This window comes from Furipterus horrens, unplaced genomic scaffold, assembly GCF_987537825.1.
Source record: "Furipterus horrens unplaced genomic scaffold, mFurHor1.1.pri manual_scaffold_13, whole genome shotgun sequence".
Classification (NCBI taxonomy): Eukaryota; Metazoa; Chordata; class Mammalia; order Chiroptera; family Furipteridae; genus Furipterus; species Furipterus horrens.
This window is the reverse complement of record NW_028327183.1, coordinates 38,785,936-38,809,085: the sequence shown is the minus strand read 5'-3', so window position 1 is coordinate 38,809,085 and position 23,150 is coordinate 38,785,936. Positions and strand designations below refer to the sequence as shown.

Below are 23,150 nucleotides of genomic sequence, written 5' to 3'. Positions count from 1 at the left end.
GAGAGAAGGCAGAAGGAACGAAGCCATTGATAATGCGTCAAAATGCTTCATTAATCCTCTCTGCAGCCTGCCCTGGGTCTCCTTTTCTGTGAGAACAAATTCCTACAGTGCTTGAATCAGTTAAATTTTGGTCATTTGCAGCCAGAAGCACCCCAATGACACAGGCCCAGCACTCTGGGGCCTCCATTCATCAAGCTGACATTGACATTCCCAATTTGGCTGCTTGTGTCTATACTTGCAAATTAGGGGAATGATAAACTGGGACCCCCAACACCCCAAAGAGAAGTTAACTTCTCCAGGGTCCCCTTGCTAGCCACAAAGCCAGGGTTGCCTCTGCAATGACAAACTCCAAACCCTTACGCTTCAACACCTCCAGGGAAGCAGAGGGGTGCTTCAGAAATACATTGGATTTTCTGAAAAGTCAACTCAACTCACCTGCATAGAATGTACGTATTATTCCTGCCCTCCCAGACCTTGATTTTTAAGGCCTCCAGGAAATGAAGACAGAGCCAAAACAATAAAGCCATCTTTACCTTACAGGGTGACTTATGTGGCTCCACCATAGCTAGAAATTGAAGTATGGACATGTTTATTCCATTTTTTTCAAAATACCTATCAAATCCTGACCTCTAAAGGAAAATGTTAGCTGTGGCTGGGGTCAGCCAGAGGAGACTAGGAGGTATGAGTGGCTCCCCTAATATTTATTCTCTGCTTCTGCCCTGGTAACAGAATCCCACCTGTATTTGGGGCAGTAATGTGATCCGTTAACATTTCCCAGGCTCTCTTGCAGTTCCGGCCAATGAGAAAAAAAGGGGTGCATGTGGCCCTGGCTGGGTGACTCCGTTGGAGTATTGTCCTGTGCACCTGAGGGTTTGATTCCCAGTTGGGGCACATACGTAAGGCAACCGATCGATGTTTCTCTCTCACACTGATCTTTCTCTCAATCTCTCAAGTAAAAAAATCAATAAACATATCCTCAGGTAAGAATTGAAAAAAAATAGTGCTGCATGTGACTTCCAGGAAATCTCTGGAGGTGTGCTGTGGGCACCTTCACCTCATCATCTCCTTAAGGCTAAAGCTCCAGCAGCCACTTTAAGACTAGCAGCCAACAGGCCAAGGATGTCAGAGCATCAGTGAGTAGGATCCTGGGTCCCTGACAATATGGGAGAAAGAAAGAATCAATCTTGTCTGAATATTTGTTTTCTGTATTATGTAGCTAAACCTAATTCTAACTTTAGTGGGATATATTTACTATGCTTCATCTCTCAGCTACTGTTCTCAATCAAGACAATCTGTACTTTGTCCATTCATGTAATAATGCCAGTGCAAATGGACTGACCTATGCCGACCATTCTTTGGGGTGCTGAATATGTCTCATTTGGGGCCATTCTATTACTGCCATAACTGGTCAAGTTGACTGGAATTTGGGACATTCCAGCGTCTCATCAAGTACAGCTCTGGTCAAAATTTCCCAGAATAAGATATTATATATATCTTTAATCTCATCTGAGAAAATGTAATATACTCTTATCTTTTCTTGGAATTGGAAATAACTTTAAAGATAAAAATAGGGTTTGGAATTTTAGTGGGAAACTAATTAGCTACAGTTTTAGGGGTCTCCAGGCACAAGCTAAACAGACTCACTGACCACAAGCTAGACAGACTGACTGATCCTGGGGAAGCCAGAGTGGGGGCTGCCTTAAGATCAGCAGGGTCTGGCTGCTGAAATGTTCGCCTTGAGCTTCCGATTTGGCCACAGAGGAAAGTAACAACACAGACATGAATGTGAGGAAGAGCCACTTCTTAGGGATAGGCTCTGGCCTGCTGGCAGTCTCCTACCCTGATTGATGGGACGATGGATGGGTGAATTACAGGATGACAGGGTAAAAGGGTGGACAGACGATGTGGCGACTGTTGGCTGCCACCCCAACAGCCAACAACATCTTTGTCCTTGCTGGTGGAGCCCAGGTTCTGCTCTGGCAGCCACCCCCTGCCACATGACTTGAGTAAATCCTGACAGTTTAAGGCAGTAATGCAGGTCCAACGCAACCTCGCCGGGGATTGACTCAGGGGTGGGCACTCCGGAAAACAAAGAGAAGCTCTTTCCTCTTCTTCTGCAGGGCACTGGTTTTGCTTTGGGCCACCACAGCCATCATGGATCATGCATGGAGCAAGCCTCTGAGGACCTCACTGTAGAACTAACTAGCCCGAAAGCCCCCCTAGCTCTGTACTTATTATGTGATGATAAATCCCCTTAATGCTTCCTGCCTCCCTGAGTTAGGCTTTCTGTCACTTGCAGTCAAATGCCTCATAATCAATGTACCACTCTTTATGGAGTTGGAGGAGAAAAACAGGAAAAAAAATTAAAGCCAACCAGGTATTCTAACAAGCAAAAGTCTAGAGTCTAGGGTCTGGTGATTTGTTATTCTTGCACAAAAGGTGGGCAAGCTGCTGAGAACAAGGGCAGTCTTTCCCTAATAGGTTCTTCCTCATGTTCATGTCTGTCTTGTACCTCAGCTGCCAGTATAGGCGCCACTCTCAGAGGTAACAGTCATCACCCTGCAGAGCACTTACTATGTGCCAGGGACATTTCCAAGTGCTTTAAAGGATGTCCCTCCTTGAATATTCTCAACACTGCTCAGAGACATACATTTTACATGTGTGCAAACTGAGATGCAGGGAGGGAAAGTCACTTGCCCACACTCACACGACAGATGAGCGGCAGGCCAACTTGCTATCTTATCTCTCAGTAAATCTAAGATGGGCCACAAGACAGGTTCTGTCTATGAGGGCCTTTGCTTTCCTAAAAGCTTGATGGATTCAGCAAGTAGAGACCTGCTGGAGAAGACAGCATGAGACAGAGGAGTCCTGAGAGAGAAATGTCTGGGGCTGGGCTGGAACGTCTAGCTTAGGTTACATTGGCTCTAGGATGTCATGGGGCAACTGTGCAGCAAGAAAAGAGAGGAGCTGAGGCCATGGATCACTGGGGTAGCCCTGATGTGCTTCAGCCTCTTACTGCAGAATGGCGACTACCTGTGAAAGACACTTCTGGAGATTTCGGGGACGAGGTGTGCTAGAACATTTGGCAAAACTTGAAGCCCAGCTGCTGATAGAGATAAAAATGCTGAGATCTGGGCCAGAGGGAGCAGCGGCAGGCTCCACTGGAGCCCAGGAAAGAGAGGGGTAGGCTAGGAAGAGCTGGAGTCCAAGGAGAAAGCATTAGTTTCCCACTTGTCAATGCCAGAGAGCCTAAAACACAAAATCACAGCCATCAAGTGTCATGGAGGGGCAGGGACCCCTGCAAGAACCATACATATCACTGTAATTTGGAGGATGAGTTCAGAGTCCTTTGCCAGGAAGGAGAGCCTGGGGTCAGGGTCTGCCCTCTGGAATCACACAGGCCTGAGTTTCTGTCCTGACTTTGCTACTTCCTAGAAGAGTGAAGTTGACCAAGTGCATTCATCTCATTAAACCTCAGGTTCTGCTCTGTAAAATGGGATAATTCAACTATCCATCCTGTGGAGTCGTTGGGAGTACTCACTGAAACCATGCATATAGATCAATGGAACAGACTAGAGAATCCAGAAATAGATACATGCCAATGTGCCCAATTAATTTCATCTTCCAATGAATTTTTGATTTAAGGAGCAAAAGTGATGTAATGGAGATGCAGCCTTTGCAATAAATGGTGGAAGAAACTGGACATCTCTAGTAGGCAAAAGAAAAAAAAAAAAAAGGAAATTCAACCTAAACCTCTTGCTTCATGCAAAAATTAACTCAAAATGGATCATGGACTTCATTGTAAAATATAAAACTTCTAGAAAAAAAAAAGTAAGAATATCTTCAGGATCCAGGTTTAGGCAAAGAATTCTTGACTTCATACCAAAAGCATAATCCATAAAAGGAAAAAAGTGATAGTATGGACCTCATCAAAATTAAAACTTTAATTCTGCAAAAGACCCTGTTACCAAGATGAAAAGACAAACTAAAGACTGGGAGGAAATGCTAGCATATCGCCTACCTGACAAAGGACTTATATGTAGAATATATAAAAAGTTTGCCCTGCCTGGTGTTGCTCAGTGGGTTGGGCGCCGTCCTGAAAACTGGAACGTCACCTGTTTGATCCCTGGTCAGGGCACATGAGTGGGCTGTGGGCCAGGTGCCTAGTTGGGGGCATGTGAGAGGCAACCAATTGATGTTTCTCTCACACATCAATGTTCCTCTCCCTTTCTCCTTCCTTTCCCCTCTTTCTAAAATTAAATAAATAAAATCTTTTTAAAAAACCTTAAATATATATATATTTTCTCCCACAGTGAAAAAAGCATCGAATCCAATTAGAAAATGGGTAAAAGGCATTTCATTGAAGAGATACAGTTGGTAAGTAAGCATATGAAAATATGTATAAATAACACCGTTAGCCATTAGAGAAATGCAAATTAAAACCATAATGGGCTATCATTATAAACCTATCAGAATGGTTAAAGTACAAAGCAGTGATGACACCAAATGGTGGTGAGGATGTGGAGAAACTGGATCACTCATACACTGCCAGTGGGCATGTAAAATACTGTAGTATAGCCACTCTGGAAAATTGTTTGGCAATTGCTTTTAAAACTAAAAATGTAGCCCTGGCCCAGATGGTTAGAGTGTTGTCCCAATACGCCAAGGTTGTGGGTTCGACCTCTGGTCAGGGCACATACAAGAAGCAACGAATGATTGCATAAGAAAAAAATGGAACAACAAATTGATGTTTTTTCCCCTCTCTCTTCCCCTTTCTCTCTCTCTGAAATCAATAAAAAATTTTAAAAAACCTAAAAATGGACTTACCACACAATAAAGTGACTGTATTTTTTTTCGAGATACCTCCTCTACATGCAATACAGAACAGTTAGCAGCACACCCATTCACCGACTGAATCCTGTTCTCAATTTGCTGAGGAAGTAGCACTCTTGGAAACACATCCCCCAGCTTTGAGGTATTACTGACAAAATTGTAGTATACTTAAAGTGTACAATACGATGAGCTGATATGCATATGCATTGTGAAACCATTTCCACAATCAAGTTAATTAACAAATCTATCATCTCACATAGTTACCTTTTTTGGGCGTGAGAATGGGTAAGATCACTCTCTTAGCAGATTTCCAGTGTATGGAATTACTAACTAGTCATCATGCTGTACATCTCAGAACCTGTGAATCTCATAACTGAACCCTGTCCCCTCTGAGCAAATCTCCCCGTTTCCCCCAGCCCTAGGCAACCACCATTCTATTCCCTCTGCTTTTGTGAGTTTGACTTATTTCTTTTAACTCCACATAGAAGTTATACCATACAGTTTATGTCCTTCTCTGTCTGACTTATTTAGCATAAGGCCCTCCAGGTCCATCCATGCTGTTGCAAATGGCATTTTCTTTCTTTATGGATTAATAATATTCCATCGTGTGTACAGCAGTCTCTCTCCATATCGTTGTTCACTTATCGCAGCCTCACTGTATCGTGGCATTTTAAAAAATATTATACTTAGTTACTTATTGCGGATTTTTCGCTATATTGCGGGATTTTGCAGTACTGTATATGTATGTTGTTAAAGTTACATAGGTTTAAGAGTGTAGAATATGTTTAAGAACATAAGTAATGTTTATAAAAGTGTGGAAAAAGTTAATAAGGGAGTGGGAAAGGTTAATAAGGGACCGGGAATGGTTTATAAGTGTGTGGGAAGGGCTTATAAAGCCTTAATATATATATATATATATATATAAATACTAAAATAAATGTAGGGTTCCTACTTCGCGGATTTTCACCTATTGTGGGGGTGAGGTGGGGTGGGGCCTAGAATGCAATACCTGCGATAAGTAAGGGAATACTGTATGTGCCATATTTCCTTATTCACTTATCTGTTGACAGACATTTAGGTTGTTTTTATATCTTGGCAAGCAACTATATTCTTGGGCATTTATTCCAGAGAAATGAAAACTTATTTTCATACATGTTCAGGGCATGCATGTAATAGACCAAATCCAGAGACAACCCAAATACCCTTCAGTGGGTGAGTGGCTATAGAAGTGATGGTACTTCCATACCATGGAATACAGCTCAGCAATAATCAGGACTATTGATACATGTGACAACTTAAATAAACCTCAAGGAAATTATGTTGAGTGAAAAAGAATGTCAAAAATATCCATACTGCATGATTCCTTATATATAATATTCATAAAATAACAATAATTAAAGAGAGGCGGAACAGATTAATGGTTGCCTGAGGTTAGGGATGGGGGAGAAGATGGAGGACTACAAAGGGGGAGCAGGAGGGAGTTTTGTGGTGATGGTAGTTAAGAGTATTACCAGTGGTGGCAGTTATACAATAACCACAGTGACAGAATTGCATAGAGCTACACATATACAAACATGAGTACATGTATAACTGTTCATTTCCGAAGAAGCTCTAGGGATGTACCAATGTCAATGTCTTACTTTGATATTATATCCTAGTTATGCAAGATGTTAACACTGGGGAAGGCTGGGTGAAAGAGTTCCCTGTGCATTTCTTTTCAACTTTTTGTGAATTAATAATTATTCCCAATAAAAAAGTTAAAAAATAAGAATAATAAAGGGGAAGACACCAAGACTTTGACAGAAAACTCTCCCTGAAGCCATCAGTAACATCATCCCCACCACCTCTGTTCTTGACTAACTGCTACATGCCAACCAAGCCATTTTCAGCCTCAGCCATGGCGGCCATCTAGGTGCTCCCATTCCCACAGCCCCGCCTCTGGCTCCTCTTCAAGCCTCCCGTGCTCCATATCATTCTGCTTACTCACGTCTGTGTCCTTTGCTCTGTCTGGAATGACTTTCTCCTTCCTCTCTGTGGCAAACTCCTACTAATCTCTCAAAGCCCCATTCAAATGTCACTTCCTCCAGGCAGCCAGCCTATATCTCTGGGGCTGGACTGTGTTCCCTGAGTCTATTAGAGCATGCATCAAAGTGCACATTGGTTCGAAGACCCTTTCTCCATCACAGCCAGCAGCACATGTGCCCTGACTGGGAATCGAACCAGTGACACTTGGTTCGCAGGCTGACACTCAATCCACTGAGCCACAGCAGCCAGGGCATAATTTTTATATTAACAAGCCATCCTTCTGGGTGATTCTGAGACATTAAAGATTGGGACCTACTGGCTTAGTGAACTGATCCTTGGTTTTATGGTAGGTGATCTTATTTAAACAAACTCACTAACTCACTCCATACTTTCATCAAACATATACCAAAAGTCTACCATGTGCCAGGCCTGTGCTGTGTGATAATAATACAGATGAACTGGGAAGGTCTTAGATCTTGGAAAGCTTGCAGTCTCTCTCTCAACTGGGCTAACAGACTGGAGAGTGCTCAAGGCCAGGAAATGCACAGGGAACTAAGGAGCAGAGTGGGAGCAGTTACAGCTAGGGGAGGTTCAGGGAAGACTTCCTGGAGGAGCAGCATCAGTGCTCAGGTTAGCAGGACAGGGGTGGGTATGAGGGTAAAGAGTGTGAAAGATTTCCAGGTGGAGGGAAGCACGTGAGAACTGAAATGCAGACAGCCTACCTAAGAAACCAGTGAGGATGACTTGTGGGCCTGCGGCTGTGTTCTGAGGGCTCTGAGACACACAGGAGCAGGGGACAGATATGGCCAGATATAGAGTCTCCCTTGCTGCTGAGTGGAGGATGAACCAGAGGAAGTGGGACAGAGGCTGGGGGCTCAGGGAGGCGGCCAGGGCAGGGCAGTGGGGACAGGAGGAGGGGGTGGGGGCAGAGATGCTCAGAAGGCTGAATGGATGGACTGTAGTAAGGGAGAAATCCAGGATGAGGCCCGTGACTCCAGCCTGAAGACAAGGGAAAGGTGGGGGTCCCTGGGATCCCGGAGGAGAATGGGCACAGGGCACTGGGGCTGAAGGTAGCTAGAGAGCAAGCTAAAGAGCTTGTGTTTATCCGGAGGGCACTGGGGAGCCTTGGAGGAGCTGGAAAGATCCTCAGGCTACCAGACTGGGGAAGGATCCAAGGGCACAGGACTGAAGCCTGAGGGGCTATAAAAACTGGCTAATGCAGGTGGCCTGGTCTTGGGGAGCAGGCTGGAGAGGCAGATAAATGGCCATGCTAGAAGGTGAATGGTCTTGCACAAACAAGTTATACAAGTGTCAGGAAAGTGGCAACCAAAATTCTGCTACAAGATAAGCCAATGCAAGTCCTGCTCAAGCTAGCTTGGCCCTAAATCTTAACAGACACAGCCAGTCCTCCTGGAGGTCCTCTGATGACCTGCAGGGAGCCAGAAACCCCAGAAAACAGCAATAAACTTATAGGGTATGTGCATTTCCTGGGCAAGAAGGATCCCCAGCTGGAGAAAGCTGGGATCTGGAGAAAGATTCCTTAATTTGAGAAGAGTGAAGAGATTCTGACCTTTCTGGGGACGGCTTGTATCTTGCGTAGGTGGTGGAGCCAGGAGTGGAGAAGCTCCCAGAAGGCTGTCGGTAGGGAGGGGCTTTGTCGACCCCTGCTGGTGATGCTGTGTAAGGGGTTTCTGGGAAGCTAACAGGCCTGGAACACACAGGAGGAAGGAGACGGGGTGAGTGAGGACAGAGGTAGGACAGACCTTTCATCTGCTTTCCCCTCCTGTGGCGATGGAAAAAAAGCTACTAAGCAAAGGGCAGCAGGAAGCTGGGGAGACCCCTGGCCCTCCTCTCTCCCCTTCTCCCACTTTGGCCTCTCTGACCCTTAGCTGCTATGGCCCTGACAGGGGCTTCCCAGAGCAGAAAGCTATTCCCACCCACTCCTGGGATGAGATGCTCCTCTGCAGGTTGGATTCCTTCATTTCTTGGTAATTTTTCTTTACCTTTTAATATATAATATATTCAAAAGTATTTATCTGTAAGGTATATGTCATCATAATAAATGCTTTGAAGCTACCTCCAACTTGAGAACTCAAATGGCAGCAAAACGTATATACTTGCGAACTTCTTCCCTTCCCACTTCCCTGCCTCCCTCAGGAAGTCATCACATCCTACATTTGTGCTTACCAGTCTCTTGACCTTAAAAAAAAAAAAAATAAGTACACACACACACACACACACACGTGTATATATATATATACACACATAGTTTTAACCATACGTGGTATGGTGGATTTCCGCCTCGGACACTGAGCTCCCAGCACCAGGCCCTCACAGGAAAGGCTCAGAAGGGAAGGGAGGCAAGGAGGGAGGGAGGGAGGCATAGGACAAGAAGGCAAACAGAAAGACTGAGAAGAGACTGGAAAAAAGGGAAGAGAGAGAAAAGGACAGCAGGAAGATGGGGACGGGGGTGATGCCCCTCACAGGTACTTACCTCTTGCTGTGCAGCGGCTGGGACTCCCGAAAGGGGACCATGGGGGTCTGCTTTGGGGGCCGGCTCAGGGACTGGGCGTGACCAGGGATAGCAGGAGTGGCCCACTTAGGGGCTGGCAGAGAGTTGTGGGAGGCGGGCCCGCTCCACTGCCAGGGTGCATTGCTGCGGTATGGGGGCCGGCCCCCGGGGGGCACGCTGTCCGGCTCAGGCTTGGGCTCCGAGGTATTCATGTCATAGGTCTCTGGCCATCCCCTAGGAAGAGCAACTTTGTTATTCAGAAAGGCCCTGGGCCACCTGCAAACATGTCTGCTGCCTGGGAGAGACCTGCTGCCTTGTAACGCTGGGTGGGTTTCCCTGGCCCAGTCTGAATTGTGCTGGCCTGTTTTAAAGGCTGAGTAAATACCCTTTAAATTGATCCATAACTTAGCTGTTCTGAGTCCTCAACCAGGACAGGGCCCAACACAGGGGTTCCGCCTGCCTGGCCACTTGACTTCATCTCCTCTCTCCTCTTCGCCCTCTTTATTCGTTTCCCTTCCTCTTCCTTCTCCCTGACCAAGGCCTCAAGTCAGCCAGCGTCCTCCACAGACTTGCTCAGCCCCCTTTAGCAGTGCGCAGGCCAGAAAGGCAGATGCCCTTAGGATCAAAGGATAGTGTCTGCCTTGTTCTGAAGAAGCTCAAAGACAGCTGGAAGAGGAGCAGGTGACCTACTTTGCAGGGTGGTTAAAACCAACCAACCAACCAACCAACCAACCCGTGAAACCCAGAACCTTGCAGTAGGTGCAGAACGGCCTGTGCCCCCCCCCCCCCCCCCCCGGGCCCCGACCAGGCTGACACAGGTGCCGCTGGTTCCTGGCTGCAGGCAGGGGGGTCGGCAGGCTGCGCTGGCATTCTCCACTGAGCCCGAGGGGGGGGGGGGTTGTGCTCACGAAACCCATCTCCCAGCAGCCGTGGAAGCTCAGCTCAGACAGACTACTCGGCCTGGAAGCTCTCATGCCCCCATCGAGTCAGTCCTCGGCGACTCCTCTGGGGCCCTGGGAACTTCCAGGGCCACCAGGCAAAACATCTGGTGGACTCGGTGGCTGGGAGGCTGGGAGCCAAGGCTGCTAAGGAGTCAACAAAAGGTGACCTGAGGGTGTATTCTGGCACCCAGGCCAGACAAAGCGTGTCCCTCAGCAGCCTCCTCCTGGCTGGATCACTACGAGATGAGGAATGACAAGAACAGAGCTCTCAGACGTGCCAGGCTGGGTGGCAGTAGAGGAGGGTCGCATCACAGCCCCAGGCAGTGCACACCTGCTGCCCCTGCCTGCCCAGGACCCACACCCTGCTTCCTGAGAACAGGTCTGTGTGCTCTCGGTGGGGCTGGCCGCACCGCTTGGTTCCACGTATGAGCACGTGACCTAGGCCTGGCCCGTCGGAAACCCTCTCCTCCTGGACCCATCTGGCCTACGACTGCGTGTGCCCTAAAGCAGGGCCAGTCAGACAGTAAACCTCAACTCTGGAGCTGTTCCTGGGGCTGCGGGAGGAAAGATCACTAGGGCTGCTGAGCTGGGGAGACCAAACGCCGGAGCTGTGAGAAGTGGACCGTCTTTGTCCCCACAAAGTAGGAGACGGCTTGAGAATGACAGCAATGCAGAAAGGGAGACAGGTGACAGATTCCTGATAAGGGTGTTCAAGCCCTTGCAGAGAGCCATACCTAAGTCTTGCCCCATCTCCTGGTCTTATTAAGCACATCAGCCAGTACATCCCTTTTTTTTTGCTTTATCATGTTTGAGTCGGTTCTGTTGCTAAGTAGCCACAGTCCTGATTAGTCCATTACACTTTAGAGAGAAGTACATTGAGGCACAGAGAAGTAAGTAAAATGTCTAAGGTAACACGGGCAGTAAGAGGTGGAAACTAGATTTAAATACACAGTCGACTCCAAAGCCCACAAGGTTAACTACCACACACACCAGCCCACTGTGTAGTGGTTTGGGAGCCAATGGGTAGATTTTTAGGGTCCCTGACTCCCCCACCCCCTAACAGTTACCTCCCTAACAGCTTCACCTTTGGCCAGGAGCCCCTGGGCATGGCCTCAAAGAGGGAAACATTATCCAATCATTTCAAAGGTGGCACACAGTGGCAGAGAGTCAGGGCTCCTGGGCTCCCTCAGATGCCAGCTCTGCCACTTATGGCCTCCACGGCGGTGGCTGAGTGAGGGATTTCCTTCTGAGAACCTCAGTTTCCGAATCTGTAAGATGAGGTGGCTGTGAGCATTCAGAGCATTAGTAGAAAGTCTGTGCATACCAAGTGCTTAATAAATAGGCATTTTTTTCCTGGCAGTTGCTGACTGTCCAGCCTTCTCCAGAGGATTCTGTGGACAATCTCCCTGTTCTTCCCACATGCTCAGAATGCAGCCTCTCTTCCACCTTCGGAAGTCTAACCACACTTCACCTGCGGGCTCTGGAACAAATGCCTCCCCAGCCACCTGAGAACCACCAGCATTTAAATCACCCCAAGAACTTAGTAAAGGAATGCAGATCCCTATATCCCACATTAGCTCATCTGAAACAGAATCCTCCTTGAGGTGGGGCCCAGGAATCTGCATTTTACTGAGCTGCTAGGATTAAAAATACTTCAGAAGCCCACTTATTAGGTTCTGAACTGTTCTCAAAGAGTAAAGTGGAATAAAAGGGCATTCCTGTCCCCTCACTTCATCCTCCATTTTACCCACCAGAAACAACCAGCTTCCAGTGTCTTACATATTTTTTTCAGAAATATCCTATGCAGATATGCAAATATTTAAAATGGAAATGAAAAGAACAGCACACTTAACCCTGTACACCATATTGCTCCCCACAATTACCAATATCTCTAACCAGGCCCTCTCAGTACTAACACATTCACCTCACTTTAAATAATCAGTTACTGTTTCATCACATGAAGGCCCTTGGATTTGTTCAGTCAGACACCTACGGTTGGATACTTAGTATTTTGCTTGACCAGCAACGCTGTACTAAATATTCCTTTACAACCTCTTGGCCACCCATGGGAGTCATCTGAGGGAGGATGCCCCTGAGCTTGCAGACCACTTTTCCTCACTGCCTCTCAGCCTTGAGGGTCCATGAGGACTCCTTTCTTATCTTTCCGGCACGCCCACTTGTGCAGATCCAATTTCCCTTCTCAGGGAGGACTTTCCGACTCCCCGTCTTACTGGGGTCTAGAGTCCCACTAAAGAGGACAAAGCATCACAGATCACCTCCCCCTTCAGGCAGCAAAGCAACAGAGAAAACGAGATGAGAACATCACTCCAGAGCCTGTGCAAGCACCCAAGGTCAAAATGACACTTAATCAGAGGCTCTAGGATGTCCTCCTAGCTACCTGGCCCAGCCTAGCTGTGGCCCAGCAGTGCAGGGCTCACTCCAGAACCCCAGCCTTGTGGCCTAGGGGTGTGAGGATGACCCACTGTACTCTAACCAGTGTCTCAAGAGCATGGGGTCTGGACACACGCCCTGTAGAGCCTGGCCCATACTTGAGTCTCCACTCAGAGAGTTCATCATGACTTCTGAGCTAGGAGTCCAGGGCTGCATCAAGAGGCTGAAGGGGACCCTAGAGGTGGGTTATCAGCTCTTCAAATGAGGCCAGTCAGACACCCCTGCATTTGAAGAACAACAAAACCCATGCAAATCCCAACCCACACCCGCCCCTGAGAACAGGAGATCCTGTTCCACAGCCACCTTATAAAGGAGCAGGGTGATAGTTTTGTCCTAAATAGGGCAGGCAGGAGAACTCGTCTGTCTGGTCACACCCTCCCTGGCCTGTCTCCCCAAAGCTAGAGAAGGAGCCTGCAGACTTTTTTACCTTCTCTTCAGCTGCGGCCTACTGCAGGTAGGGGATGCCTTCACAGCCTCTCGCACTCCCTGAGTTTTGGAGAGTCATCTGACAGGAAAGCTGGCTAATCGCATGCACACAAGTGGAGATGAACGTGTATGTAGAGAGGAGAGGGGATCTCTGGGAACCTGCCTGTGATGTTACCTTGGCTTGACTTGCCCTTGCAGAGATCCGAGCAGGTGTGGCTCAGCTTCGGCTCTGTGCAGAGGTGGAAGAGGCCCCAGAAGAGGGCTGGGAGAAGAGGATGTCTGGGGCCTGACTGGAGTCCCCAGGCTAAGGGACCAGGGTGTGAGTGCGGGTGGCCAAACCCTTAGTTGCAGGGTTTAGGCCTACCCAGAACTGCTCCCCACCAAGTTCAGAGCAAGCAGGACTCAGGAAGGTGGGAACAGAGCAACCAGAACTTGCAGGTGGAGAGTTTTCAACATCTTTTAGAGGCAGCAGAGCGTATGGGGATGGGAAACCTGGACTGAGTTTTGCTCTGCCACTTACTAGCTGTACCAGTTTGCACCAAGTGACTGGTCCACTCTGGGTCTCAGTTTTCTTACTCGTGAAACGGGGAATCGCACCAGCCCTGGGAGTGCTTGTGGATAAGCCCTTCGTGTCACCTCGTCGCGTGCCTTCCTCTTGGCTTACTCGGCTCCAGCCACACCACCCTCTTTCTAACTTGTCAACAAGCTGAGGGCCTTTGTTCTCACCTCTGTGATGGCTACTCCCTCCCTGCAAGATCCTTCCTTTGGCTCCTCCTCATTTCCCTGACCATCTTATCCAGGGTCAGGTCATGCCCTGTACTTCCTCACACCCAGTGTCTCACAGGTAGTGTCTAGAGGGCCTCCTACAGGCTAAGTACCGTTCCACGAGCTTTACAAGTCTCACTTCCTCCAACTTTGCAACCACCCTTTGGGGAAAGGATCTATTATCCCCATTTTATAAATGAGGAAAGTGAGGCACAGGGGGGTGAGGCCACCTGCCAAGGGCTATGGCCAATATGGGGAGGAGCTGGGATTCAAACCTAGGCAATTTCACTGCAGAGTCCACCTTCCCACTCCACTAGGCTGTTCCTCTTTTGCTGTGTGAAATCATCTTATTTGCTTCCTTGTTTATTGTCTGTCTCCTGATCCGTTCATTAGTTCCCTGAGGGCTACAGCCTTGGCTGTCCTCTGCGCAGTGCTTCCAGAGCTTGGAATGTAGTGATTCTCCCTCTCTGTCTCTGGTCACCTTCGGAGGTGGCTAGGGAACCAACTCATTATTCTAAAAATTGAATTTATCCTGCCTTCCTTGTATAAATTATACCTCAGAATAACCATGTAGTTACTGAAGATGGGTTCTTTTTTTTTTTTCAGATTTAATGTGTTTTATTGATTAAAATATTACATTTGTGCCAATTTCCCTTCCCTCTGCTCCCCTCCACCCGGTGGCCCCCCTCCCTCCAGTTGTCCCCCCCTTTTAGATTATGTCCATTAGTTGTGCATACAGTTCCTCCCAACCTCTCTCCGTCTATTCCATTCCCTCCTACCTTGATCCCCAATTCCTATATCATCTCCCTCCCTTTCCCCATTCCCCCTCCCTGTTGACCTCCCCCCAATATGCTTCCCGTACCCACAGTTCCTTTTCCACTCTCGTTGCCTATTTAGTTTGCCTTTGTTTCATCTCCCTAGCTTCTGTTTTTTTTTAAACCAGTCCCTTTAACATCTCATATAACAGTGGTTTGGATCTAATGAACTCTTTCAGTTTTATTTTGTCCTGGAAACACTTTCTCTGTCCTTCTATTCTGAATGACAATTTCGCTGGATAGAGTATTCGTGGTTGTAGGTTTTGGATTTTCATTACTTTGAATATTTCTTGCCAGTCCCTTCTTGCCTGTAGGGTTTCCCTTGAGAAGTCAGCTGATAGTCTAATTGGGACCCCTTTGTACATAATTCTTTTCTTCTCTCTTGCTGCTTTTAGGATTCTCTCTTTATCTTTAATTTTTGACATTTTGATTATAATGTGTCTTGGAGTGGTTCTCCCTGGGTCCAGTCTCTTGGGAACTCTCCTTGCTTCCTGGACCTGCAAGTCTATTCCCTTCCCCATGTCTGGGAAGTTCTCCTTTATTATATTTTCACTCAATTTTTCAAGTTCTAGTTCATCTTCCTCATTCTCTGGCAAACCAATGATTCTTATGTTGGGCCTTTTATAGCTGTCCCAGAGGTTTCTGATCCTCTCATTGTGCTTCCCATTTCCTCTCGCTGCATTGGTTGACTGCTTGTTCCTTCTCCATATTCCAGTTTGTTGAAATGAACTCTGGATTTTTTTTCCTCACCATCTGTCTCGTATGTGGTTTTGTTCCTTTCGTTATGAAAGTTTTTCGCTTCTTTCTTATCTTTTTCCTGCTCTTTTGTGAATTCTGTAAGCCACCTGATAACAATGGCCCAGAACTGAGCCTCTGACAGGTTTCTTATCTGTTCATCTGTCAGGTTCTCTATCTGCTGCCTGGTGAGTTGTGTCACCGGGATTTCTATAGTTGTCTGCCTCATTTTGACAGATGCGTTTTGTTTTCTTGGGCCGGCTGTCGGGGGCAGTGCCTGTGTACGCGTCACAAATCAGCGACCGGCGCCTGCCTGTCCGCGACCTATTTCGCAGCCCTGTGGTGCTTTCTTTGGGGGCGGGGGTCCAAGATGGATTCACACAGTTATTCAGCTAGGAGACCGGGATCCGTCCTCCCGCCCCCCTGGGCCTCACTGTTCAAGGCGATGCGGTGGCCGCTCTCCCCAGCGCTGGGGTCGCGCACTGCCAGGGGCTTGCATAGCCGGGATTCCTCGCCGCCAGCCGCTCCGGGTGCGACCGCAAACAGCACTGCCCTCTTTAACTCTTACCTGCCCAAATGGCACCGCTGGTTTATAACTTCATATGTTGGGCTTCCGTGTAGTTTTATTTTCTGGAATTTCTAGTTGTCCTTTGTTTTGAAGTAGTTGTATTCCTCTCTAGTTGTAGAGGGAGACCTAGCGTGTCCGTCTAAGCCTCCATCTTGGCCGGAAGTCAAGATGGGTTCTTTTTAGAAGAATTACAGCCAATATATGAAGAAAAAATGAGAGCACTGAGCACATCACAACTGTAATGAAATAATGAATCTAGGTAATGATGACAATGGCTGCTGACAGCTGAGGGGAAGGGAACAGCCACACACACGGGCCTTCCTGATGGACGCACACTGGGAAGTGTTGTTACCAAAAACAAATTTAACCAGAATCTGGACAATACTGAACTCTAGTTTATGGGAAACACACGTGCTAGAGGAACAGGTTAAAGGACACCAGAGGAATGCAAGCAGCTAAGTCTAGGAAGTGGGAAACTCCTGGAACAACGGCTTGGTTTCTTCCCCAAATACATTGCAAGAAAAAAAAATAAGATAGAGGAGAACTTACAGAGTAAAAGAGTATGAAGAGATACATCAACTAAATGCAATAGGAGAAGCCTGATTAACAAAACTCCTTAAAAAAAAAAGTATCTCTCTGATATGATAGAAAGTTAGAGAGATTGTGTGATATTGACTTATTGTTAAAAATTTTAAGTGTAGTAGTAATTTTTAAAGTTCCTGGTTGGGTAGAGATACAATCCAAGAACTGGGATTGTTTTAAATAATCCAAGGTGGGGACACTGGAGATTAAAAAACAAAACAAAAAACCCGGCCACATGCTGACAAATGTTGAAACAGCAGGCTCAGTATATTTTTTTAATATGTTTGAAATATTCCATTAAAAAAAAAAAAGAAAAGAAAAGAAACAAAACCCTGCTGCACTGGCTTCCTACTGAATAACATCAAGCTCGCCGCTGTGTCCAGAAAGCCCCTCTCGATTTACCCCCATGCCTTCTCCGTCCCGTTCTCACCCCTACTCACTCCGCTCCAGCCACACTGGCTTCTCTGTGCTGCTGGCACATGTCCTGCACACTTGCATTTTGTCCCCATCTGGGACCAGCTGGGCCAGAAAGCCAGATGGCCTCCTCCGCCCAGGAGCCTTCTCTGACCACTAAGTCTGCAGCTCTCCCGCCACACCGCAGACCCTTTATTCACCCCACCTTAATTTTCCCCTTAGATCTCATCACTGCCTGGTCCTATACGACCTGCCTATTTAATCACTGCCTGCCTTTCCCTCTAGGACACAAATGCCCAGGGGTCAGGCACTGCATTTTGTTTACTGCTCTATCCAGAGCACTTCGATTGGAGCTTGCACTTAGTAGGCTCTCAGTAAGTGTGTGCGGAACACATCAGTGAAGTGCAGTGTGCCCTGGGGCAAGTTATTTGAATACTGCATGCGCCACTTAGAAAACAGGACTGCTGAAGGTGTCCACCTCATGGGCTGCTGGGGAGAGTAAATGGGATAACACGCGCAGGGGTTGCTTAAACCAACTGGCACACAGTACGTGCTCGTGGCTTCTGAATCCCACTCCACCACCGTGGTCACTCTTCCAGAGGAGAAAGGGCCCTAGGGGATAGCCCTGGGGAGGCCTTGTGCCAGCACTCTGGGAGCTACCAGCTCCCCGCCCCCGGCCTTCCAGGGTGAATGCCCTTACCTCCGGGGTGTGCCATCATCAAAGGGTGGGATGATGACCACCTTGACAGTGACAGAAGTGCGCAGCAGGTCGATCATCTGGTCGTGGGTCAGAGTGACCACAGCCACCTTGCAGATCTCTACCAGCCGGCTGCCTTGCCGGAGGCCAGCCTGCCAGGCAAACCCATATTCTTCCACCTCGGCCACAGTCCCATCGTACTTCACGTGGAAGCCCAGCTGCCCAAGCCCATTCCTCCGCAGGGTCATGTCCACCGTCTCCCAGCCGTTGGTCATCACCTGCAGGCGACAGGTGGGATTTAGCCTCAGAAACTGTTTGGGGTTAGCTCTTGTGGAGGACTGCTGGTCAGATCCCCCTCCCTCTTCACACCTGCCTGCCCTGCTTTGAGGCCAAGACCCAGCTGATCCCCAGCTATTCTCCCAGGTGATGCCAGGGTGCAGGACCACAAATACCCACCTAGTCCCAGCCCAGGATCCTGACTTCTGGAGAGGAAATGTGGATATGCAAGTTTGTGGCTTATTACCTCACAGAGATGCAGCGGTCACCAGCTAAGCCATGTTCTCCAAACCTCCTGCCCCCTCATTCCCTCATATGGCAAGATAGCACTTCTTGGCTTCCTCTGATAGGTGGGCTCTGGGACTTTTCTGCTCAATGTGTTGTGAATAGAATTGGTGTGTTATCTAGTCTGTGGCTTTTAACCCTTTAAGTGCCATGCATAACTGCTAAAATTCGTGTGAGAAATGCCAGGCTATTTTGCTAAGAAATGCAGAGTTTATGAAAAATGTCTATAAAAACATTATTATTCATAATAATTTGCCGAAAATTTCACGACATATAGTAAATACACTCTTCTTTTGTAAGCAGTGTTTTTGATGTAATTTAACAAAGAACTTATTGCATTAAAATTATTTTATAACAATTATTTTAGAAAAAATAAATTATTTCCTTCGATATGGCTTTTGAAATATAATATATGGCATAATATAAAACCTATGATTACAATTTCAAAAAACACATAGCAACATGGATAACAAGCAAGAAGTATGCCAACTAGTGCAGACGTTTTTGAAAAAATAAAACTTCAGGACTTACCAAAAAATTGAACACAAACAGCATTCACACTAGACATATATCAATAGATATCAACAGTGAAAAACAGTTTATAAACAAAATGCAACGCTATACCGTGAAGCAATGAAAATGTCCATTAGCAAAAGCTTCCTTATCATGCACGCTGCATAGTTTCAACGATTATTGCAAAGATAAATGAAATTAAAAGGCCCATTTAACATGTAAGTAAAAATTATAACAGAATTAATATGTCAGTATTTAAACAAGTGTAAAAATTTGAAATTTGGATCAACATGAGAAAAAGTTATATCAATATATAACCTGAGGTACAAAAAAAGAGAACAAAACATAAAATATGAATTATTCCATTGTTATTTACATTTATAGCCATCGAAAAAAGAGTCGCTGGGAGCAATGCTAGCACTCAAATGGTTAACTGCCAGTGCAAGGGCCTCTGTTGGCTTTCCCCCTCTGCCACAGCCACCAGGATTATTCCAGATAGTGGCTATGTGGTCAGCTGGGGTTTCAGAGTTAGAACACTGTGCAGTAGAGACCCCAGGTGAACCCTCAAGGGTGAGAGATGAACTTTTGTTATTTTAAGCCATGAATACTGAACCCTGGCTGATAAAATGATTCTAACCAAAGTAAGTCAGAGAAGTAACAAACCAGAGATCCTGGGATCTTATCTAGGTTGGGGGGTGGTCACACCATATTCTTCACTTCAAGACATCAATCTTCGAGTAACAAACCTCTTTCCAATCTCCTCCTCAGATTGTTGCCCAACCTAAGACCCCCACTGCAAGTCACCTAGCTGGGGACCACATTTCTCAGCTTTCCCCACAGCTGGGTATGGACATGACTTAGTTTGGGCCAACAGGATATGAGTCAAAGTAATGGAACATCTATTTGTGCTCTAAAAATAAAACTGCTTGCCCTCCATGCTCACACTGTCTCCTTTCCAGCTGAGAGGAATGTGGATATGGAGTGATTTTGCTGTGACCATGCACAAAGTACGCCACAGAAGGGAAAGGAGGAGCCATGAGATGGAAGGGATGTGAGTCCCTGAGCCATCCCTGCCAGCCTTGACCAGCATGAACGCTACCCACGAGAGTAATGAACTCCCAACTCCCACCTTATCTTAGCTATTAGCAGCTCAGTCTGCAACTACTCACCACAGCTGCTTTGCATCATTTTGGATAGGAGCTGGTAGGGCATCTATCTCAGTGTCCTGAAACTGCTGTGCCTGTCCCTTTGCTTTTGTAACAATCCAAAGAAAGGACACCCTAAGGAGAGATCCATTCCTGAAGTTTATGAGGTTCCAGAACAGCCGCACGGCAGAGGGGACATCGTACGAGAGCAAGCACACCTCTCAGTGCAAAGCAACCTCTGCCAAGGCGTGTGCCCCAGGCCCTCCTTTGAAAGCTCATTTTCCTGGGGACTGATCTCTCAGTGCCAGGCACTGTGTAAGCCCTTTATATGCCCAATTTCACTAGTATCTCAGTTACGAGGCAGGTACAAATAATCTGCGTATTTCACAGGTGTGGAAACGGAGGCGATGGCGGTTCCCCAAGGCTTTCAGCCCCGGTGCTGTATTCCCTGATGTTCCCTGTTACTTTCTCTTGTTTCTCTGCCGTTCGTTCTTCACGAGGATGATTCTTACTTACTGCTCTAGTTTCAGTATAAAAGCCATTTCCTTATGGAGGCCCCCCAATCCCCGGGGGCGAGGCTCACAAGCTGGGGTGCTTGGTGGGTAATATATGTGAGATGAAGGCTGGCAGAACCATGACCAAATGGTGTACTCCCGTCCCATCTAAGGGGTGCACCCACCACCTGCTTCAGCTGAACACTGCCCTGTGGAAGCGCAGGCCCAGTTTTTTAAGAGAAGCTAGAGAGACAGATTCGTGAAATCCTTTGAATGGTAAACTTTGGTACCTAATTGAATGTCTGGGAGGTGCATCCACCCTGAAGGTTAAAGACCACCCCCTATGATAGGTTCCCTTTTAACCTCCTAGCACGTGTAATTCCTATTCAATATCTGCCTCGGATGGAGCCCTAGGAGGGCTGGCCTGGGCCTGTCACGGTCACTGCAGTGTCCCAGTGCTGCCTGCTCCAGGGCCAGGCACATAACAAAACCTGTTGACTTAACAAAAGGAGACGTCTGCATCCCACCTCGGCCAGGGAAGGTGTGGGTTCCTCACCCTAAAGGACTTTATCATAAAGAGACTCACTGTCATGAGTCATTTTAGATAGGACTGCCCTTCATGGAAGATGGTGTATGTCATCACTTCCTGGCTGCCTGGTTCCTCACGGGCTCTGGGGCACTGAGATGGTGACAGGGGCTGTGGAAATGTTCTCCAGAAGCACTGCACCCACAGTAGGCATGCGGTGGGCGTGGAACGGAGCAGCACAGAGAGGCTGTGGGTAAAATGTGCAATCTGACAGTGCTGGGATGGCCACTGCTTAAGAAATGTGAGCTGCTGTTGGGATTTTGGAAGGAAGGACACCCTCATGTTTAATAACCCAGGCACTTAACTCACTCAGTGCCCTGGGAAAGTTGCTATACCTCTCTGGGCCTCATTTTCCTCATGTGTGAAGTGAGGATAATAATGGTATCTTCCCCATTTTTTTTTTTTTAAATCCTCACCCAAGGACATGCTTATTGCTTTAAGAGAGAGAGGAAGGGAGGGAAAGAGGGAGACAAACAACAATGTGAGAGATAAACAGTGATTGGTTGCCTCTCGCATGCGCCCCAACTGGGGACCAAACCTGCAACCTAGGTTTGTGCTCAGCCTGGGAATCAAACCTGGGACCTTTCGGTTTATGGGATGATGCTCCAACCAACTGAGCCACACCAGTCAAGTCTCACCCTCGCTGGGTTTCTTTGAGAAATAAATGCAAAGTTGTGCAAGGTGCTGAGTAGGGTCTGATGCAGTTAGCCCTCCATAAATGTTTGCTTTTGCTGTTACTACAGGGTGGCATGTATGCACACATTCAGTACAAGTTCATTGACTATCTACTGCATACCAGATTCTGGCCTAGGGGCTGAGGACACAATGGGGAACAACAGATACATAAATACACTTCAGATGGTGGTAAGCGATGGGGAAAATTAAAGAAGGAACAGTGGATGGAGGGGGTTTAAAATTTCAGAAAAACAAGACATCACAGACAAGGTGACATTTGACTAAAGGCCTGTAGGAGGGCAGGAATTGAGCTGTGTGCAGATCAAGAAAGGTATTCCAGTGAGAGGGCACAGGCAGTGCAAAGGGCCCGAGGCTGGGTGCCTGCCTGACACACTGGGGAAACATCAAAAACCTGTGTGCCTGGAACAGAGTGTGACGGGGAGACAAGGTCAGAGAGGCTGACAGGGAGCCATATTGTGCAGGACCTCATGGGCTACCATAAGGACTCGGCTTTACCTAGAGTGAGCTGAGGGTTTTGGCAGAGCAGTGACATTATCAGATCCTTCTGACTGCCATGCTGAGAACACACAGTAGGGCAGCAAGGGTGGAGACAAGGGAGAGCAGCGAAGCGGCTACCGGACAGTCCAGGAGAGGCCGGAGTGGAGGCTATGCAAGGGGAGAAGTAGCTACAGTCTGCCTACTGGACTTGGAACTAAGAGATTGGATATGGGTTGAGAGAAAGAGAGGAGTGAGGCTGATGCCAAGGCTTCTGACCTCAACAAATGGAGTGCCAGACTTGTCCTTTACTGAGACAGAAAAACTCTAGGAGGTAGTGGGAGGAAAACCAGGAGTTAGCTCTTGAACGTGTTAAGTTTCAGGGACTTATAGATGCCCGGACGGACATTCTGAGTGAGCAGTAGGCTACCAGTCTTAAGTCTGGGCGATAAATGGTGTGAGAGTTAGAAAAACCTCGATTCAGATCCTAGTCTGCCAACTACTGGCTGTATGACCTTATGTGAGTATCTGTACGTGTGTAAAGAATGAGCATTCACTTCCGGCTATGTTACTTCCTGTGGGCATATATTAATTTTGGAACCCATATGTAAATATCTTTAAGATCACTAGCGATACTGTAATTACAGATATGAAGGTCCTGATGATTCCAATTCACACGTGATCCAAAACTTAATTTTTAACTAGTAGCTTCAACCCCCTCCGCTTTTCCACTTAATATCCTTTGGTGCGACTGATAATAAATGACTGCACTGACTTCATTATTTGATTTCTCTGGATAATCTTCTGTTGCAGAGAATTGTATAGAAGCAAGTTTTTTAACTGAATAGCTGAGAGTTTTTCAGGTCAAAAGTGTTTTAAAATGGCGTTAGTTACTCAACTGTGCCCTTGGAGTTAAA

The 23,150-nt window shown here is 47.1% G+C and overlaps 1 protein-coding gene across 4 annotated transcripts in view; it reads right to left on the bottom strand.

Moving 5' to 3' along the window:
* The window catches only part of SIPA1L3 (signal induced proliferation associated 1 like 3), a 251,283-nt gene that overhangs the window by 44,914 nt on the left and 183,219 nt on the right, over positions 1–23,150 (bottom strand). For all 4 annotated transcript variants that reach the window (XM_090259351.1, XM_090259350.1, XM_090259352.1 and 1 more), the window contains 3 exons: positions 17,768–18,042; positions 9,353–9,604; positions 8,429–8,566 (listed from right to left, as the gene is read on the bottom strand). In XM_090259351.1, the coding sequence (XP_090115477.1) occupies positions 8,429–8,566; positions 9,353–9,604; positions 17,768–18,042 (665 nt within the window). The remainder of the gene's footprint in view (positions 1–8,428; positions 8,567–9,352; positions 9,605–17,767; positions 18,043–23,150) is intronic.